General features: G+C 43.9%; 1 protein-coding gene across 1 annotated transcript in view; it reads left to right on the forward strand.

Annotated features, from left to right (window-relative positions):
• Positions 1–523: 523 nt before the first annotated feature.
• DPYSL2 (dihydropyrimidinase like 2) overlaps positions 524–18,942 on the forward strand; it is a 144,732-nt gene continuing 126,313 nt past the window's right edge. Inside the window, exon 1 of the mRNA XM_043981364.1 lies at positions 524–1,027. Coding sequence (XP_043837299.1) covers positions 674–1,027 — 354 coding nt within the window. The 5' untranslated portion in view covers positions 524–673. The remainder of the gene's footprint in view (positions 1,028–18,942) is intronic.

Below are 18,942 nucleotides of genomic sequence, written 5' to 3' on the forward strand. Positions count from 1 at the left end.
GATAGCCCCCACCTCCCAACCAGCCCAGACCCGCCCCTCGCCCCATCCTCTCTTTCTCTCCCTCCTCGGGCTGCTGGGAATCGGTCACATCCTCCTTCCTCCTCCACCCCTTTGCCCCCTCCCCATTGCAGCGGCAGAATCCAATCTCCTGGACAGAACTTCACTGCCCGCCCCCCACCTTAAGGCCAGCCCAGCTCTCCAGAGCGTGGGAGAGGAAAGGAAAAAGAGAGGGTAGAGAAGGCAAGGGTCGGGGTAAGGGAGTGGGAATCCTTCCTTTCGGTAACACCTTGTATTCTGGAAAAAGCAGCAGCCGGCTGGCAGCCAGCGGATTTCCCTGTAGGGGAGACAGGGAGAGGGAAGGAGGAGGGAAAGAAAGAGAGAGGGAGAAAGAGAAGAAAAGAAAGGAGGGAAGGGTGGGAGGGATAGGGAGAGAGAAGGGGGAAAGGAGGGGAGGGCAGGAGAGAGAGAGAGAGAGAGAGAGAGAGAGAGAGAGAGAGAGAGAGAGAGAGAGAGAGAGAGAGAGAGAGAGAGAAGGAGGGAGGCAGGGAGACAGGGAGACAGAGAGAGAGCGAGCGCCACACACCCAGCTAGCCAGAGCTAGAGCAGAGCCACCCACAGCTAGCCGAGGCAAGGCTAGCTAGCGGTGCCCGAAGCCCCCGGCGGCGGCGGAGCCATGGCCGAAAGGAAAGGCTCGTCAGGGAAGCAGGGGGAGGATGAGGAGGTCCCGGCCTTTTTCAAAAACCTGGGCTCGGGCAGCCCCAAGCCCCGGCAGAAATTCTGCGGCATGTTCTGCCCGGTGGAGGGCTCGTCGGAGAACAAGACCATCGACTTCGACTCGCTGTCGGTGGGCCGGGGCTCGGGTCAGGTGGTGGCCCAGCAGCGGGACGTGGCCCACCTGGGCTCAGACGGGCAGCCCCCTTACTCCCGGCACGGCCCCGGCCGCCAGCCATCTGTTGAATCGTCCGGGAGGAAGGTGGAGATCCGGAGGGCCACGGGCAAGGAAGCCCTGCAGAACATCTACGACCAGGTGGGTATAGGGGAGGTGGGCCGGGGAGAGGCGCAGACTGGGGGGGTGGGTTACACAGAGACCACCCTTCCCACTGGAGAAGAGGCCGCCCACCCTGCAGGCTTCGGGAGGGGGTCTCCTGCTGCAGGCTGCTGCCCTTCCGGGAATCCAACTCCCCCTCCACACCCACGCCCACGCCCACATCCACACACCCCACTCCTGGCAGCCCCGAGGCTTTCTGCATGCAGGAGAGGAGAGGACAGGTTGCGCCCCAGAGATGCTGTATCTCCTCAGCGATGCCCCACCTTGGGGACGATGCCAAGGCTAGAGGGAAGTGGGAGTGGGGGCGCAGGCAGATGGCAACTTGCATCAGCATCCTTCGGAATGATTTCAATCCGATCCCACTTCTGGCCATAGTCATGGATGGCGGTTGTAGCAGAATGCCCCACCCTTTTTTTTTTTTTTTTTTTGGATGCAGATACTGGAAATGCAGCTGAGGTGGCATGGCATTGGAGATCTGGCTGCTTCCACACCACGCGGTTCCCTCTGGGTTACCATGTCAGCTCAGAGGGAGGGCGGGCGAGCAATCAGATAGTCTCCCACCAGGCAGCTCAGAGCCCTGACCCCCCTCTCTGGATTTCCCCCACCCCCCACTTCCTTCCATCTGTCCATATCTCCATCTGCCCCACCCAGAGTCCTCTAGCAGCTGTCACTCCAGCACCATGGTCAGCTACCCAATGGCCATTTTTTTCCCACTGGGAGACTTTCAAGAACCTCCTCCCCCACCCCCCAACTCCTATTTGCAGCTTTTTAAGAGGCAGGAAGGATGTGCATTCGGCCTAGGAAACTGAACAGCTTTTAGATAATTCAGGTGGTGAATAAAGTTCTGTTGAGTATCTTAACAGAGGCTGTCCGAGGACAATCCTGCAGAGCCCCTTTGGGAGGAGTGTTGTGGAGGGGGTGGGGCAGGAGTCATGAGATTAAGAAACCATTTTACCCAAGAGGATTCTCCAGTAGGGCAGAGCCCACAGTTCAGAATTTTCCATGTGTTGGGTTTAATGGGGGAAGTGAAGAGGGCTGATTTGTGGGCCATCCCATTCAGAAGACCCTTTGCCACGATTGTACCTGCCCAAAGTGGATAGTGCTTATTCTCAGTGATGTAGCTCTCACAAACCTAACGTTCGCTCCTCTGTAGGATGCTCACCTTTCTGAAGGCTCTCCTTGCCTCCTCCCCAGGCATTACACATGGGGAAATAGAATCACTGCTTGCCAATGTCTTTTAAATTGGATGTACCTTTGATAGAATGGAAAGTCATTCAACTAACTAGTGCCTATTGAGTCCCTCAGCCATGTGTCCCATGCTGTTCATCCTGTAGGGGATACAAAAGAAGCTCAAGGGGAAGTTCTTGTCCTCAGGGAGTACCCAGTCCCCCCTTGAACACTATAGGGAACCATGAGTCAGCTGAATTCCATAAGAATTTATTAAGCATGTACAATGTGTCAGACACTGTGCTAGATGCTGGGAATGAAAAGCCAAGTACAGTTCTGGATGGTAAGTGCAATGGGAGGATGACTCCATCTTCCTGATGTAATACATAGAGAGGTAGCCTAATGAGATGGATAGTTGGCCAGGCTAAAAAGGCCTGTGTTCAAGTCTAGCCTCTGACATATTATCAGTGAGACTGGGCAAAATACCTAACCTCTCACTACCCCACCAGCTCTCCAAGATTATAAGTACTGTAATAAGTGAGTTATTGATCAGGATCGGTGGAGGCAATTTCCACACTTGGAGTTCTCTAGGTGAAACCACAGGTCTGAACTCCCTCCCCCTCAAACAAACAAGAGACTGACATTACATAGCTCTTTATCACTAGTACCCTGTAGTGAGTATAGTCTTCTTGTCCCCCATCTTACAGAGATTCGGAGTGACTAAGTGAAATGACCTCATGTCACACAGCTAGTAAGTGTGAAAGGCATCATCACTGATGAGGAAGGGGGTCCACATGTGTAAAGGGCAATATTTCAAATACGGGCTAACAGCCCATATGCTCTTGCAGCCCTTTCGAAGCCAACACTGTTGATTACCAGAAGCACTTGTGTGAAAACTGCCCTGACTTTCAGAGAAGCTGGGAATGATTTCAAGATTTCAGGAATATCTTTGGAACACTCTGACTCCATAAAAGGGAGCAGAAACCTGAGACAATAATCTCAATTGTAGACTTAGGTCTTTTTAGTTCAGCAAGTGCCTCAATTACCTAGATATTTAGAGCAATGAGTGTGCGTGTGTTCAAGTGTGTGTGAGTGATTTTTGTCTTGCATTTCCCAGGTCTGCATTGTCCAGCTTGTTCCCATATCAGTAAGGACTGTTCCTACAATACTTGAGCATTCAGGACAAAGAGCCATTATGAGAAACCATGGATCAGCTTATTCAGTGCTCAATTGCTTTGTTTCTATGCAGGAGACAAAAAAGAAATTTGATATATCCATCCCCCTGAATGAATCGACAGATTTTTTCTACACACAAGCATTTATTAAGCAATTGCTGTGTACCAGGCACTCTATTAAGCACTGGGGCTATAGAGAAAAGCAAAAGCACTGTGCCTGCCCTGAATTAGCTTAAAGTATAATGAGATAAACAACATAAAAGCAACTATGTACATACAGATGAGAGACAAGACACAAAAATTCCCACTATTTTGACAATCGATTTGTTCCTGATTTCTTGTAGGTGCATGATCAGGTATTCATGGAATTGGAGAAGACCTTAGAAACAACTTGGTCCATTTCCCTTCACTTTATAGATGAAGAAACTGAGACCAAGAGAGGGAAAGTGACTTGTCCAAACTTATATTAGTCTTAGTGACTGTTAGGAATAGGACCCTGATCTCTTTATTCCAAGTACAATGCTCTTTCCACTGTAAATATAACTTCTCCTTTCAGGAACTCAGATATATATCTGAGATATATATATATATATATATATATATATATATATATATATATATATATATATATATATGACTTCAATAAGTCCCTGGGGAGGGAAGAGGAGACTTTTTTTGAAGTCTAATTTTTATTGATATCTTTTATTTTTATATCACATTCACTTATGATTAGGTGGCACAGTGGATAGAGTGCCTGGAGTGAGGAAAACCTGTGTTTAAATACAGCCTCAGATATTTACTAGCTGTGTGACCCTAGGTAAGTCACTTAACCTTGTTTGCCTGAATTTCCTAATCTGTCAAATGGGCTGAAGAAAGGAATGGTGAACTACTCCTGTATCTTTGCTAAGACAATTCCAAATGGGGTCAAAAAGAGTTGGATACAACTCTTTAAAAATGACTGACTGAAGGGGCAGCTAGGTGGCGCAGTGGATAAAGCACCAGCCCTGGATTCAGAAATACCTGAGTTCAATTCTGACCTCAGACACTTGACACTTACTAGCTGTGTGACCCTGGGCAAGTCATTTAACCCCCATTGCCCCCCCCCAAAATGACTGACTGACCCTCCCCAATCCTCACTTAGTAACAAACAATAAAAGAAAGAAAAAAGTTGTCCTGTAAAACTACTAACACATCAATATATGCGATTATCCATCCTCATAGTCCTCTACTTTTCTGATAAAAGGAGACAAGTACATTTCATTACTTCTTCTCTGGGGCCAATTTGGTCACTATAATTAGGCAGCATGTACCTTTATAGTTGTTGTTGTTCTTTCTGTTTAAATTGTTGTTGTCTGTGAACCTTTTTTTCTGGTTCTGTTTGCCTCACTCTGTATCAGTTCATGTTAGTCTTCCTGTACATCTCTGAATTCTTCATATTCATCGTTTCAGCATATCATTCCATTCCCTTTTTGCACTAAAATATACTTAGCTATTCTCTGATTGGTGGGCATTTACTTTGTTTCCAGTCCTTTGCTACTACGTAAAAGTGCTACTATGAATATTCTTATGCCTATAGACCTTTCTGTCTCTGACCTCCTTGGGGTATAACCTTGGCATTGCAATATCTGGACTAAAAGGTATAGCTATTTAAATCAATTTTATTGTTAGAATGATTCTAAATTGCTTTCCAGAACTGTTAGACCAATTCACAGCTCTACCAACAGTGTATATGTATCTGTCTTTCTGCCACTCTGAGGAAGGAGATTTTCATGCCATAGGACCCCTGATTCTAGTAGGTGAGAAGGCCTGGATGAATCAGATCTCATATTTTAGGGCATCTGCACACTTAAATCAGTAAGCAATGAGTGGACTGAATTAAAAGACCTGGGTTCAAGTCCCTCCTCTGCCACAAATTCATTTTGTGACATTGGGCAATCCCTTTTCCTTCTTAGAGCCTCAATTTTCTCCTTGATAAAAATGAAGTACATAGGGGCAGCTAAATGGTGCAATGGATAGAGCACTGGGCTTGGAATCAGAAAGACTTATCTTCTTCTTGAGTTCAAATCCAGTCTTAGACACTTACTAGCTGCTTGACCCTGGGCAAGTCACTTCACCCTGATTGCTTTAGTTTCCTCATTTGTCAAATAAGCTGGAGAAGGAAATGGCAAACCCTTCCAGTACTTGCCAAGAAAATCCCAAATGGACTGAAATGACTGAACAACAGCAACAAAGCACCCATGTTTCATCTGTCCAATTTCTACTTTGGACCCTCTCTAGCTTCTGTCCTCATGCCTCTAGTTCTGCCCTCTGAGGCCAAGAAGAATTAGTCTAGTCCTTAGGATCATAGCATTCAAGTTGGAAAGGATTGTAGTAACCATTTAGTTCACCTCTACTCTACGGAGGAGGAAGTGGGAACCTGGAGAGGTAAAAGGTCACAAAGTCTTGCTAAGTAAGTCTGTACCTGGGAGAACTGAGATTTTTAAGATAGATTCTTTGGTTCTAATCTGGCATTCTTTCCACTGACCTCTCCTATATAACAACACTTTAAACACTTGAAAATGTGTTTTTTACATGTAAATTTGAGCAAAATCATTAAAGTAGAAAAGTATTAATTTGGGAAATTTCCACTTCCTCCTTCTCCTGCCTCTTATTCCTTCTTTCCTCCAACCCTTTGTGCCCAATGCCTTCCAACTATCATAGTGCTGCCAAAAGATGCTCACTCTGGTGCCCTACCTAAGCATTTCCTTCCCCAAAATGCCCCATGCTTCAAACAAACTATTCTCCTCTTTCCCCATTCCCAGTTAAAATCTCCACTCAACGTAGTCCAAACCATTCGAGGAAAATGATTCACGCTATTGTGTGAATAGATGACCTGCAAGGGCTTTTGAACTCTTAAGAAGGAAACTACTTAACATAAATGAATTTCCAAATATGGCCACATGTAGAGGAAATACTGAGAAAGGGCGAGGTCATTCTGGAAATGGGGGTTAGATAGATGGCCCTTTAATGACAACATAGTTTCATGGGAATAGGCAGGGATAAAGTTCTGGAGTTAGAGTAGAAATTGCATTTTGGGAAAGCCCATTCATATATCTCAACATTAAGGGTTTTTCTCATTTGTAAAATGAGGGGATTTGACTTGGTGACTGACCTCTGAGTTCTCTTCAAGACCCAACATTCTGTGGTTTGAAATGTTGTCCCCATCCTGGCCTGCCCTTTCCAGAAGTTTTCATGCTCCAGAATGACTATTGTTCTGTTGATGAACCTCTTCAACTTAGCTATGCTGGTTCCCAGATTTCTGACCTAGAACTCATGGTTCCATGATATTCCATCTCCAACTTCTGTGACTTTTTACAGGCTGGGCCTCATTTCTGTAATGCACACCTTCCTCACATTCACCTCTGAATCCCTTGCTTGCTTCAAAGTCCAGCTTAGATGCCCCCTCCTACAGGAAGCCTGTCCTGATTTAGTTCTCTCTCTCTCTCTCTCCCTCTCTTTCTCTCTCTCTCCCTACCCCTTTCTCCTCTTTCTCCCTCTCCCTCTCCCCCTGCTTCCATCTCTCTCTCTCTATTTCTCTTTCTCTGGCTCTCTTGACTTCATAATATTCATAGGAATATAGATCATAACTTGAAAATTTAAAAGAGTGAGCCTTTTAATTTTATAGATGAGGGAAGTAAGAACTTTGAGAGGTTAAGTCACTTGCTTACATGTTCATAGTAATAAGGCAGCTGGTGGTGCAGTGGTTAGCGCACTGGGCCTAGAGTCAGGAAGACGAGTTCAAATTTTGCCTCATACAATTACTAGTTGTGGGACTCTAGACAAGTTACTTAACCTCTGTTTGCCTTAGATTGCTCACCTGGAAAATGGGGATAATAATAGTACCTCCCTCCCAGAGTGTTGAGAGGATCAAATGAGATAATGGTAAAGTACTTAGCACAGTGCCTAGCACATAGTAGGTGCTTCATACTGTGCTAGATATTATGACCAGTGATTTACTATCTGAAACAAAAACAATCATTTTGCCTTTACAACTATGGTGCCCACCACAAGAGGACCTTGAAGGATGCTTGGGGAGAGCAGAAACTGTGTTTTTGCCTTTGTGTTCCCAGCATTGAGCACAGGGCAAATGCTTTTTGACTGACTGACAGCATTTTATATTCATTTATTGATCATAAGCACTAGATAATGTCTGTGAATTGAAATTGAACATGTCAGGAAAATAATAGGATCATAGACACAGTGTTTGGAGTTGGAAGGGGATTTCACCTAATCTGACCTCCTCATTTGATAGTTGGGGAAACTAAAGCTTAGTGAAATAACTAACTTGCAGAAGATCACACACATTTGGGGCTTTGAACACATGCCCTCAGGTTCCAGCTCTTGTGTTCCTTCCTTTCCCAAAAAGTGGAGTGGGAAGACAATATTCCATAGCAGAGGAAGGCCATGCTTAGGGGCTTGTTCAATGAAGACAGCCAGTCCCTCCTAACTCCATTGGGAAGGGAAAAGGGAAATCAGGCTCATTAGGGCACAGTACATTGTCAGAGACAGATTTGGGAAATTTAAAGGCCCAACCTCGTCTGGCAGGTTATACATTTCTGGGTCCCATGTATGCTTTCCAGACACTGCCAATTTATCTCTGTCTGTCTCCAGTGAACAAAAGACAGAGGGAAGTCTGGGGCCTGCTTGTCACATAGTCTGTGGGCTGAGGTCATTTTTCCTTGCACAGTTGTCATGAGGTTGGGTTGGGTTAATGGACTGAAAGCATATTATAGCTGGAAGGACCAGAAAGACACCAGTTTATTCAAATAATAACAATTATTATAAGCAGAGTATACTCTGTCTTTATAAATGCACTCTAAGGGAAGATCCTGGACCTCCCCAACCCCCCCTTTTTACATGAGAAACATATCCAAATATCAATAGCTCTGTGCTAGCCTGAGACAAGGCCTTTATGATACTTCATTGAAGGGCTTTTCTTGGAAAGAACACTGGTCTTTGGATATTAAGATCTGTGTTTGAAGTCAGTTTCTGCAGCTTACTATGTGAAACAGCAACATGTGAATGAATGAGACTAGCACCTTAGGTGGAGGAGTGGATATAGTGCTGGTCTTAGAGTCAGAAAGACTCATCTTTCTGAGTTTGAATCTGGCCTTAGATGCTTACTAGCTGTGTGACCCTGGGTAAGTCATTTAACCCTGTTTTTCTCAATTTCCTCATGTGTAAAATGAGCCACAGAAGGAAATGGCACACCATTCTAGTATTATTGACAAGAAGACCCCAAACGGGGCCATGAAGAATTGGACATGACTGAAACAACCAAATGACAACAAAACGTTTTGAGACAACCCTACTTATTATCTGTGGTGAAGTGGCTATAGTACTGGGTCTGGAGGCAGGAAGGCCTGAATTCAAATCTGATTTCAGATGCTTACTAGCTTTGGAACCCTGGGAAAGTCACTTGACCTCTGTCTGCCTCCTTCCCTGGTTTGCAAGGATCAAATGAGAGAATATTTGTAAAGTACTTAGCCCAGTGCCTGATCCATAATAGACACTGAATAAATGCTTGTTTCCTTCCTTCCTGTAGGCAAATTGTAGAGACATCCATGTATTTGGGGCAAACATGACAAATGGATGGTGAATTGAATTCAGAATTGAATAGGAAGGGGGCAACTAGGTGGCCCAGTGGATAAAGCACCGGCCCTGGATTCAGGAGGACCTGAGTTCAAATCTGGTCTCAGACACTTGACACTTACTGGCTGTGTGACCCTGGGCAAGTCACTTAACCCCAATTGCCTCACAACAAAAAGAAAGAAAGAAAGAAAGAAAGGAAGGAAGGAAGAAAGGAAGAAAGGAAGAAAGAAAATTAAATAGGAAGAAGAGTCTGGCCTAGATTGCCTTTGGAAAATCCCCTACCCCCCCCCCCCACTCTCCTTAAAAGGAACAAGGAAGAATTGCATGCAATGGGAAGAGCACTGGTTCTAGAATCAGAGGGCTTGGTATCAAATCCTACCACTGATGTTTACTGCTTGTGTGACCTTAGACAAGTCACTTAAATTCCTTGGGCCTCAGCTTCCTCATTTGTAAAATAAGGTTTAACTAGATGCCCTGTTAGTTCTCTTCCAGCTTTAGAAATATGGTCCAAATCCTGATACTGCTGCTTGCTAGCTCAGTCGGTAAATGTTTATCAAGCACCTACTACGTACTGGCCACTGTGCTACACACTGGGGATAAAAAAAAGAAGTGAAAGACAGTCCTTGCCCTCAAGGAGCTCACAATCCAGTGGAGGAAGGAATGTAAAAACAACTATGTGCTTGTTCAAATGCGGCCTCAGACACTAAAGACTTACTAGCTGTGTGACCCTGGGCAAGTCACTTAACCCCAATTGCCTCAAAAAACCCCACAACAACTATGTGTGAACAAGTTCTCTACAGAATGAACTGGAAATAATCACTAGAGGGAAGACACTAGAATTAAGAGGAACACAGAAACCTGTAGAAGGTGGGTTTTTATCTGGGACCTGAGGGAAGTCAGGAGGGATAGATGAAGACTGAAGGAATTCTAGGGATGGGGAACAGCACATAAACATACCCAGAACCTAGAGATGGAGGAGAGAGTTGGACTAAAGGGAAGGGGAACAAGATTCTGGGCAGCTCTGACATTCTATGGGTCTAGTAGATGGTACATGGACAAGGGAAGGTCCATTTCTTTTAATATTTTTTTTTTGGTGAGGCAATTGGGGTTAAGTGACTTGCCCAGGGTCACACAGCTAGTAATTGTTAAGTGTCTGAGACCGTATTTGAACTCAGGTCCTCCTGAATCTAGAGCTGGTGCTCTATCCACTGCGCTATCTAGCTGCCCCTACCATTTCTCATCTATGTCACAAGTGAGCTTTATCATCTCCTTAGCACAGGAGCGAGCTCCAGAGGGAGATTCATTTCCATGAATATTAACATCATTCTTCTGGTTAGAACAAGGATATTCTACGATGACCCTTTGAATCAATTTAATTAAATACATATGTGATGATCCCCCCAAAAAGGGCATAGTCTCTGTCCTCAGAGAACTTTCATTCTACTAGGGGATATAGTGTATGCCAGGATAAGTAAATACAAGGTATTTTGAGGAGGGAGAGAATACTAGCAACTTGGGGATCAGGGAAGGCTTCCAAGAAGAAGTGGTACCTAAGTTCAGCCTTGAAGGAAGACCAGGATTTTGAGAGGCATGGAGATTAGGAGGGATTGCATCCCAGGCTTAGGGGATGGTCCATGCAAAGTTGTAGAGGTCTGAGATGGAATGCTGGGTATGGGAAATAGTGAACAGTCAAATTTGGCTGGAACAGAATTTGTGCAAGGGAGTAATGTGGAGACAATGGAGGCAGTATGGTGTGGTGGGTAGGACCACTGACTTTGGAGCCAGGAAGACCCACATCTGACACATACTGGCTGTGGAACCCAGATTGGCCAAGTCACTTAATCTCTCAGTACTCTAAGCAAACTTCTCAGACTTTAACCTGGAAAGGGGATGCTGGCTTACATTGGTAGAAGGAGTTTCCTCACCAGGAATTCCCTACACCAATTAAATCCTAAATTTCATTCCCTTGATCCCCCTGAAAAACACCATGAATAACAATCGGAACATATATATGGCATTTTATCATTTTCAAAGTATTTATATGCATTGTATAAATACACATTTCTATATTTGACCCTCACAAGAATCTTGTGAGGTGATGACTACAACTGTTACTCTACCCATTTTTAAAAAAAGAGACCTTCCTCTTTAGGTGAAGAAATTGAAGTTCAGAGAAACAGTGATTTGTCCAGGATCACACAACTAGTGGCTGAGGTTAGATTTGAATTCAGGCTCTTCTGATTCTAAGCACTGCCCTTTTTAACTCCAAGATTGGAGTCCAATTGTGGAAGTTTTTGTTTGTTTGGTGTTTGTTTTTTTTGCAGGGCAATGAGGATTAAGTGACTTGCCCAGGGTCACACAACTAGTAAGTGTCAAGTATCTGAGGCTGGATTTGAACTCAGGTCCTCCTGAATCCAGGGCTGGTGCTTTATCCACTCTGCCACCTAGAGGCCCCTCGTGGAAGGTTTTACATGATGAGCAGAGGAGTTTGAGTTTCACCCAGAGGCAATAGGGAGTCAATGTAGTGTTTGAGCAGGGTAGTGGCACAGTCATGTTTGGGCCTAAATCAGATTATCTGCACAGCTATGTGGAGGATGACTTGGATACGGGAGAGACTGGAGCAGGAATTAAGAGGCTACTATAATGGTTGGCAGAAGAGATGATGAATATGAACTGGAGAAGTGTGTGTGAATGAAAGGAATATATGTATATGTATGTATATAAGTAAATGTATACATGTATATGTATATAAAGTACATCCCCCCCCCCTTGCTACATATATTCTTACTTCTACTGTACCCTCTTGGAAGGCTGGTGTTTAAAATATTAAGACTTAGAGGTAGGGGGGCATCTAGGTGGTGCAGTGGATAAAGCATCGGCCCTGGAGTCGGGAGTACCTGAGTTCAAATCCGGCCTCAGAGACTTAACGCTTACTATCTGTGTGACCCTGGGCAAGTCACTTAACCCCAATTGCCTCACTAAAAAAAATAAATTAAAAAAAAAAGATTTATTGGTTATGGGGTATGAGGGCAAAGGAAGACTCAAGATTCATTCTGAAGTTATGACCTTCATGTCTGGAAAGATGGTAATGCCCTTGACAGAAATAGGGAAGCTTGCAGGAGAGATAGGTTATATTATATATGTTGAATTTGAGATGTTGGCAAGATAGTTAGTTGGCAATGACTGGCAGGATCTTGGTGATGTGAGATTGGAGTTCAGGTAAGAAATTAGAGTTAGATATCTACATCTTGGAATCATCTACTTAGAGATGATATTTAAACTTATGGGAACAGATGAGATCATGAAGGGAAAGAATATAGTGAAAGAAGAGGAGAGGACCCTGGACGGAGCCTTGGGACAAACCCACTGCTAGGTATTGAGATAGGGATGATGATCAAGCAAAAAATAGAGAGAAGTGGACGGACATGTAGCAGATGAATCATGAGAGCATTATTGTGGAATTTAGTTAAATTTAATTCAACAACCAGTTGTTAAGGACTTGCTATGAGCCTCACACTGTTCTAGACCCTGGGGAATAAAAATGAAGAACAGCTCCTGCTCTCGAGAAGCTTGCATTCTACTGGGCACACAGTGTTCCAGAAGTTACAAAGAGGTCAAAGAGGATGAGGGATGAAAATAGGCCATTATATTTAGCAGTTAAGAAATCCTTGGCAACCATTGAAAGAAATTTCACACAAGTGATGAGTTTGGAAGCCAAGATGGCAGATGATATTTTGAGTTTCATCTGCCAGGAACTCGTCAGAAGTAGACCTTTTTTAGCTAGCAAAATGTTGTTTCTGCTGTACTATGAAAGTGTGGTTGGCCTGTCCCATGATGATCACATTTAAAATTCTTGTGTGTGTGGGTGTTGTGTATGTGCATGCACGTGTCTATGTACATACATGTGTATGTGTACATATGTGCATTGTATGTGTGTTGTGTGGGAGTATGTGTGTGTGCCTCCCTAATGTACTTATGTGATGTTCTGTATGATACTTACTTGAGACGTGGCACTACGCTAGAGGGGATATATGCTGGATCTGGAGTCAGAGGACCTGGATTCACATTGTTACTCAGTCTCTTAACTGCTGAATGAACTTGGGCAAATCACTTTGTTGCTCTGGGCCTCAGTTTCCTGATCTCTAAAACAAGGGTGTTAGATTAGATGTCCTAGATCAAAATCTATGATCCTATGATCTTTCTAACATGATTTCTTGAAAGATGTAACAATGGAGAACATTTTGACCCTCCTCTGATTATCATTATCAAGTATGAGTACCAGGGTGCCACCCCCTGCTGAGGAAGACGTTGTGAGAACCAGGGTGATGCCCTCTGACAAGAAAGCATGTGACCTTCCTTAGGTTTCTAAGGTCAGACTAACGTCCCAGAAGTTGGCCTCTATTCATAGAACCACCTGTAAGTCATGTCAGTCAATAGACTAGCCAATTAGCTTGGAGCTTGGAGCCCTGCTTCCAGTTCCACAGAGGGCTTCCTGGAGAACCGGCTGGGACTCTGTCTCTTTGGAAGCATGAGCTGCTAGGTGAAGGCCAGTTTTTCTCTCTATCTAGATCTGAGCTAGGTTTTTCCATTCTTTCAGAGACCCGTGCTCACTCTTTCTCTTCACTAACTTCTAATATACTTTAATAAATACTTAAAAGCCTAAACTGTTGCCGAATTTTTCAGTAAATCTGAGCTAGCCCCCCCCCCACATATATAATGGGGGGGGGGGCAGGTAAGGACACAAGAGAGGAATAATGATAGTAATGATAATAACAATAATTTAATTAACATTTTTATAATTCTTACCATGTGCTAGGCTCTGTGCTAAGTGCTTTACAATTATTATCTCATTTGATCCTCACAACAGCCCTGGGAGGTAGGTGCTATTATTATGTCCATTTTACAAATGAGGAAACTGAGCAAAGGTTAAATGACTTGCCTAGGGACATACAGCTAGTAAGTGTCAGACCAGATTTGAATTCGAATCTTCCTAATTCAGGCCTGGTTTTTTCTATACTGTTTCCCCTAGCTACTCACTGAAGGTGCTTCCTGATGTTATAGGGAACGTCCAGTGAAAAAGTTAAATAAATGGAAGAGGGATTTCATGTATAGCTGACGAAGTCCTCTAGACCCTTCTGCTTGTGGATGATGTGATGACTGCATCAAGCACCACAACATAGCTGAGCCTACTGATAATCACTAAAAAAATTTGAGCCTGACTATCCATACAGGAAAAACCAAATGAATGAAGAATGATTATTGTCCAGGCTACAATTAGATGGGTATTGTCAAGAGCTGATCTAGTAGCACATATATACACACGTACATACACACATGTGTACATGTGTAGAAACGTGTCTGTATATGTATAGATGTAGACATAGACATAGACACTGTGATTGATGCAAAGTCAGAACCGAAGAGGAGGAGGAAGGTGGGTTGGATTACCTTCAGGAAACTGTGAGGTGAAGTGCTTTTTAACGACTTTTAACTTCTCTCTGAAGCAAAGACCTATCTATTTAACATCAGTATTCTTCCAGAGATGCTGTATATCCGAGAGTTAATAACAGTAATAGTCAACATTTATATAGTACTCACTGTTTGCCAGGTACTGTACTAAGCGCTTTATAGTGATGATCTCCTTTGATCCTCACAACCACCCTGAGATGTAGGTACTATTATCATCCTCATTTTACAGGTGAGGAAACTGAGGCAAACAGGAATTAAGTGACTTGCTCAGTTTGGGGTTCTTTTCAAAGATTTTTTTTTTCATTTCTTCATTTTTCCATCTATTCATTCAGTAAACTCTTATGTGCCTACTATACATAGCACATTGTGTTAGGCCTTGGGAGAGGTACAAAGTTTTGGGGGCCCTGCCTTACTGGAGCCCATAATTTAGTTGGAAGCTAGGAGAATTATTTAGGGAATCTCCTTCCACTTGTGCAGCCTAAAACCTCATCTATCATTAGAGCCATAGGGAGTCTCTTGGCAACATTAGCAAAAATGGTCATAGGATCATAAATTTAGAGTTGGAAGTGACCTTACAACTCAGCAAGTCCAACCCCCTTATCTTACAGTTGAGGAAACTGAGGCATAGAGAGATGATGATTTGCCCAGGAGCACACAGACCGGTTCTGAGTTGGGATTTTCACTGGGAGCTGAGAGCCTGCTCCTGGCCCACACCATGTTCCTGTCCAATAGCTGTCCCCTCACCCTTGTACTCAAAGCAAGAATGTCAAGGTTGACATGTTTCTGTTGCTCCAGTAGCATTTCCATGTGTTCAGTGGACAAAGATCTCCTGTGTAGAGTGAGCTAACAGTTAAGTTAAAATGAGTAACAGTTGAGTTAAAGTTTTTAGAAGATCCCCAAACTGTATGATTCTTAGCACACTCTTCTCTGTTGCTCTGCCTCTGACACTGAGGAAGCAGAATGGGGACCCCTTGCATGAGGCTGAGCTCCATCTTGTATTTGTCTTTGTTCCTTGGGTTGTGATGGTCAGATAATTCATCTCCATGTGACTTGCCAACTGGTGATGAACCTTTCTGCATTTATCTAGGCATGCCCTTGGAAAGAAGTCAGTAGTCTGGTGCTGGGACCATGCTAAGAACCCCTTTCAACAAGGTGGGATGTGGCAGGACTTGTGTGCTACTGATGACCTTGGAAAAGCCAGGGTCAGCTCCATTGTCATGCTGACGTCATTGGAGGGATAAATGAATGCAGATTATTTGAAAATATCAAAATTGTTAAAAAGTACATGATTAAAGCTGTATTAAGCATTTGCTCTGTGCTTAGCACTGAAGATACAAGCAGAAAAACTAACTAGACAGTTCACTCTCAAGAGGCTCACATTTTTATGGGAGAGATGAAACATAAGGAGGGTCAGCTTTAGGGTGGAAGGAAAGACCTAGAAGTCTGAAGGGCTCAGTGGGGATGCAGATTGCAAGACTCGTGTCCTTAGGGTGCATCCATAGGTGAAGGGGCAGTATCCAGATACCTGGAGGGCATAGCAGGAGGGTAGATGGTCAAATTCCAGGTAACTCCAAGATAGGGTGCAAGGCTGAAGTCGTTGATCTGACCAGAAGAATTGTACTTGGTGACTCTCTGCTCGTTTAAACAGTGGGAGGAATCATGTCTGTTCTATAGGACAGGGGTTTTAGAGAGACTTGATCCACTGCTATTGGGGAGGGGATAGTGAGCCTAAAGTTTGCTATGAACCATGGAAATTCTGAGTTCCTTTTTTCAGGGATGAAGATTGGGGAAATGATAGGAAGGTTGAGGGAGAGGGCCTACCAGTAGTTCTTCTGCTTGGTCCTTGGGCACCTGGATGAGCTCCAAGGGGCCTGGGGTCAGGGATTTGGCATGGAGGCCCCCAGCTAGCAGGGCAGCTGTTCCTGCAGGGGCCCATATTGAATTAGCTCTTTAATCTTGGAAAACTGATTATTACACCTGACTCCATGTCCTATTTACCAAAAGCTTGTGGTGGGAGGACCTTTGGAGAGTTACCTGGGGACTTATGAGCCAATGCTGAGCAGTCACCTTGAGTTTTCCTTGGACTGAATCATTGTGCTTCCAGCATGGCCCAGGTCTCTAATTTGACCAGTCCTGTGCCCCACCTGGCAGTCACCCAGAAGTGCTTCGGTCTGTGATCTCCAGACATGATCTTATCAGAGAGAGGAGGTATAAGACAGAACCTTACCATGGCTTGGTTGGAATTACATAGCTGGAAGGGACAATATTGACAGAATGGAAGGTCATGGGACAGGCAACAATCAGTAACTTTTTAATGGTAAAAATGTTGGAGATAAGAATTTTTTTTGGCACATCTGGAAACCACACAAAAAGAGATTTCAGACTAGAGAAAACAGGAGCCTCTTCCCAGATGTTTTTGAGCATTATTTTGCCTTCCCACCTGATCAAGTCTCCATCACCATGACAACTAGACATTGAAATAAAAATGTGGACAATCAGCTTCTCCACACCTTAAGCATCTTAATAGTTGGTTTTGTTGAACTGCTCAGATGGACTGGGCTTGCCTGAATTTTATAGAATCATGAGATCTCAGAACTGTAGCAGAATTCAGGGGCTATTCGGTGAATGCCATACCTCAACATGAATGCCCTCTACAGTGTTCCTCCCTTCCTCCCTCTCTCCTTCTCTTCCCTTCCTTCACTCCCTCTTTGCTTGCTTGCTTCCTTCTTTTCTTCCTTCCTTTCCTCCCTCCTTTCCTCCTTCCTTTCCTTTTTTCCTCCCTCCCTCCCTCCCTTCCTTTCTTCCCTCCTCCCTCCTTCCCTCGCTCCCCCTCTTCCCTCCTTTTCTCCTTCCTTCCCTCCCCCCTTCTCCCACTATACCCTTCATTCCCTACCTCTATCCTCCTTCCCTCTCTCCTCCTCCTTCTCGCTATTCTTCTCTCCCTCTCCTTTTTTCTTCCCTCCCCTTCCTATTCCATTGGATACAATGCCAACAAATAGACATGACTTCCACATGATTCAAGGCAGGTCATATTGCCTGGGTCCACAAATTCCTAAAGCAATCATTTTGTGCTGGGAATTTGGGAAGAAATTCTATCCAGCCAGTTGTAGTTGGTACCTTCAGCTCCCTGTTCCTCAACTCCATTTTTCTGGAATCTGCCTTCTCCTAAGACACCTAGGATGAACAAGGATCCCTTCACCAAAGTCTGCTCCCAGGGCAGTAGGAAGAGCTTGGAATGAAGAAGCAAAGACCTAGGTTCCAATTGCATGCAGCTTTGCCATTTGGGCAAATCATCTAACTGCTTTGGGTCTTTTCTTCTTCACCTGTAATATTAGAGGGCATGGCAACAAATGACCCTTAAGGTGCCTTCTCAACCCCACAAGCCTATGATCCTGAGCTCTGGGTTTGTCAGGAGTGTGGATACTAAAGGCAGAATCTGACAGTTGCAGAAAAAGAGTTGCCAAGGTGAAATTGACATCAAGAGTGGGATTCAAACACGAATGTACCTACCCCATTGTGGGATGGTTAATTTTCCAATGGATTTAAGCTAAATGTGTTTTTCGTTAGTACATTTACAAATCTTCATACAGACAACTTCAATTTATACTGAATTAAAGCTTAAGGCTATCATTATGGAATAAGGACTTTCCATTCTAATTATATAGTATTAAAGGCAACACAATCATATAAGCTTTTGGGAAAACTATAAATAGACCACAATGGGTTGAGGACCATACCAGGGAACCAGACTTATCATATTGCCAGAGGTTCTGCTATAGATTATTGAAGAAGATTAAAGAGGGGGATTGGTCTGGATCAGGACTTCCCAAGCTAATTCAAGGGGAATTGGTCTGGATCAGGACTTCCCAAGCTAATCTGGCCATTGAGTACTTTGGGGCTTGAAATTATAGAGGGAAAGAACCCATAAATACCAGTTTGGGGGACCTTGGGTATGGAATGCCCTTACAATAGTGTGTGTGTGTGTGTGTGTGTGTGTGTGTGTGTGTGTGTAGGAAATATAAGATTTGTCTATATCCTAGTTTCTTAAACTATGGGTTGTGGCCCCATGTGGGGTTGCATAACTAAATGTGGGAGACATGAAAAATTTGGCAAGAGTAAAAGGTTATATATACCTATCTTATAAACCTATATACCTGGAGTCATGTAAAAATTTCTCTGGTGAAAATGGGTTGCAAGTGGAAAAAGTTTAAGAAGCCCTGGTTTATATTATACCGAAAAAATTTCCATATATATTCAATATTTTGATGTGTATTTAATGTTTAAAACCTACTTAGAGAGCAAAAGATCACTAACTTTGAGCCTTTTATATCAGTTGGGATGTCAGGATTCAATGGAACATAGTTTGGGAAAAATGTCAGAAGGGATTCCAGAGGTCAAACACCTGTACCACCGTCTCCTAAATCAGTGCTTCTTAAATTTATACCCCATATG

This window comes from Dromiciops gliroides, chromosome 2 (assembly GCF_019393635.1).
Source record: "Dromiciops gliroides isolate mDroGli1 chromosome 2, mDroGli1.pri, whole genome shotgun sequence".
Lineage (NCBI taxonomy): Eukaryota > Metazoa > Chordata > Mammalia > Microbiotheria > Microbiotheriidae > Dromiciops > Dromiciops gliroides.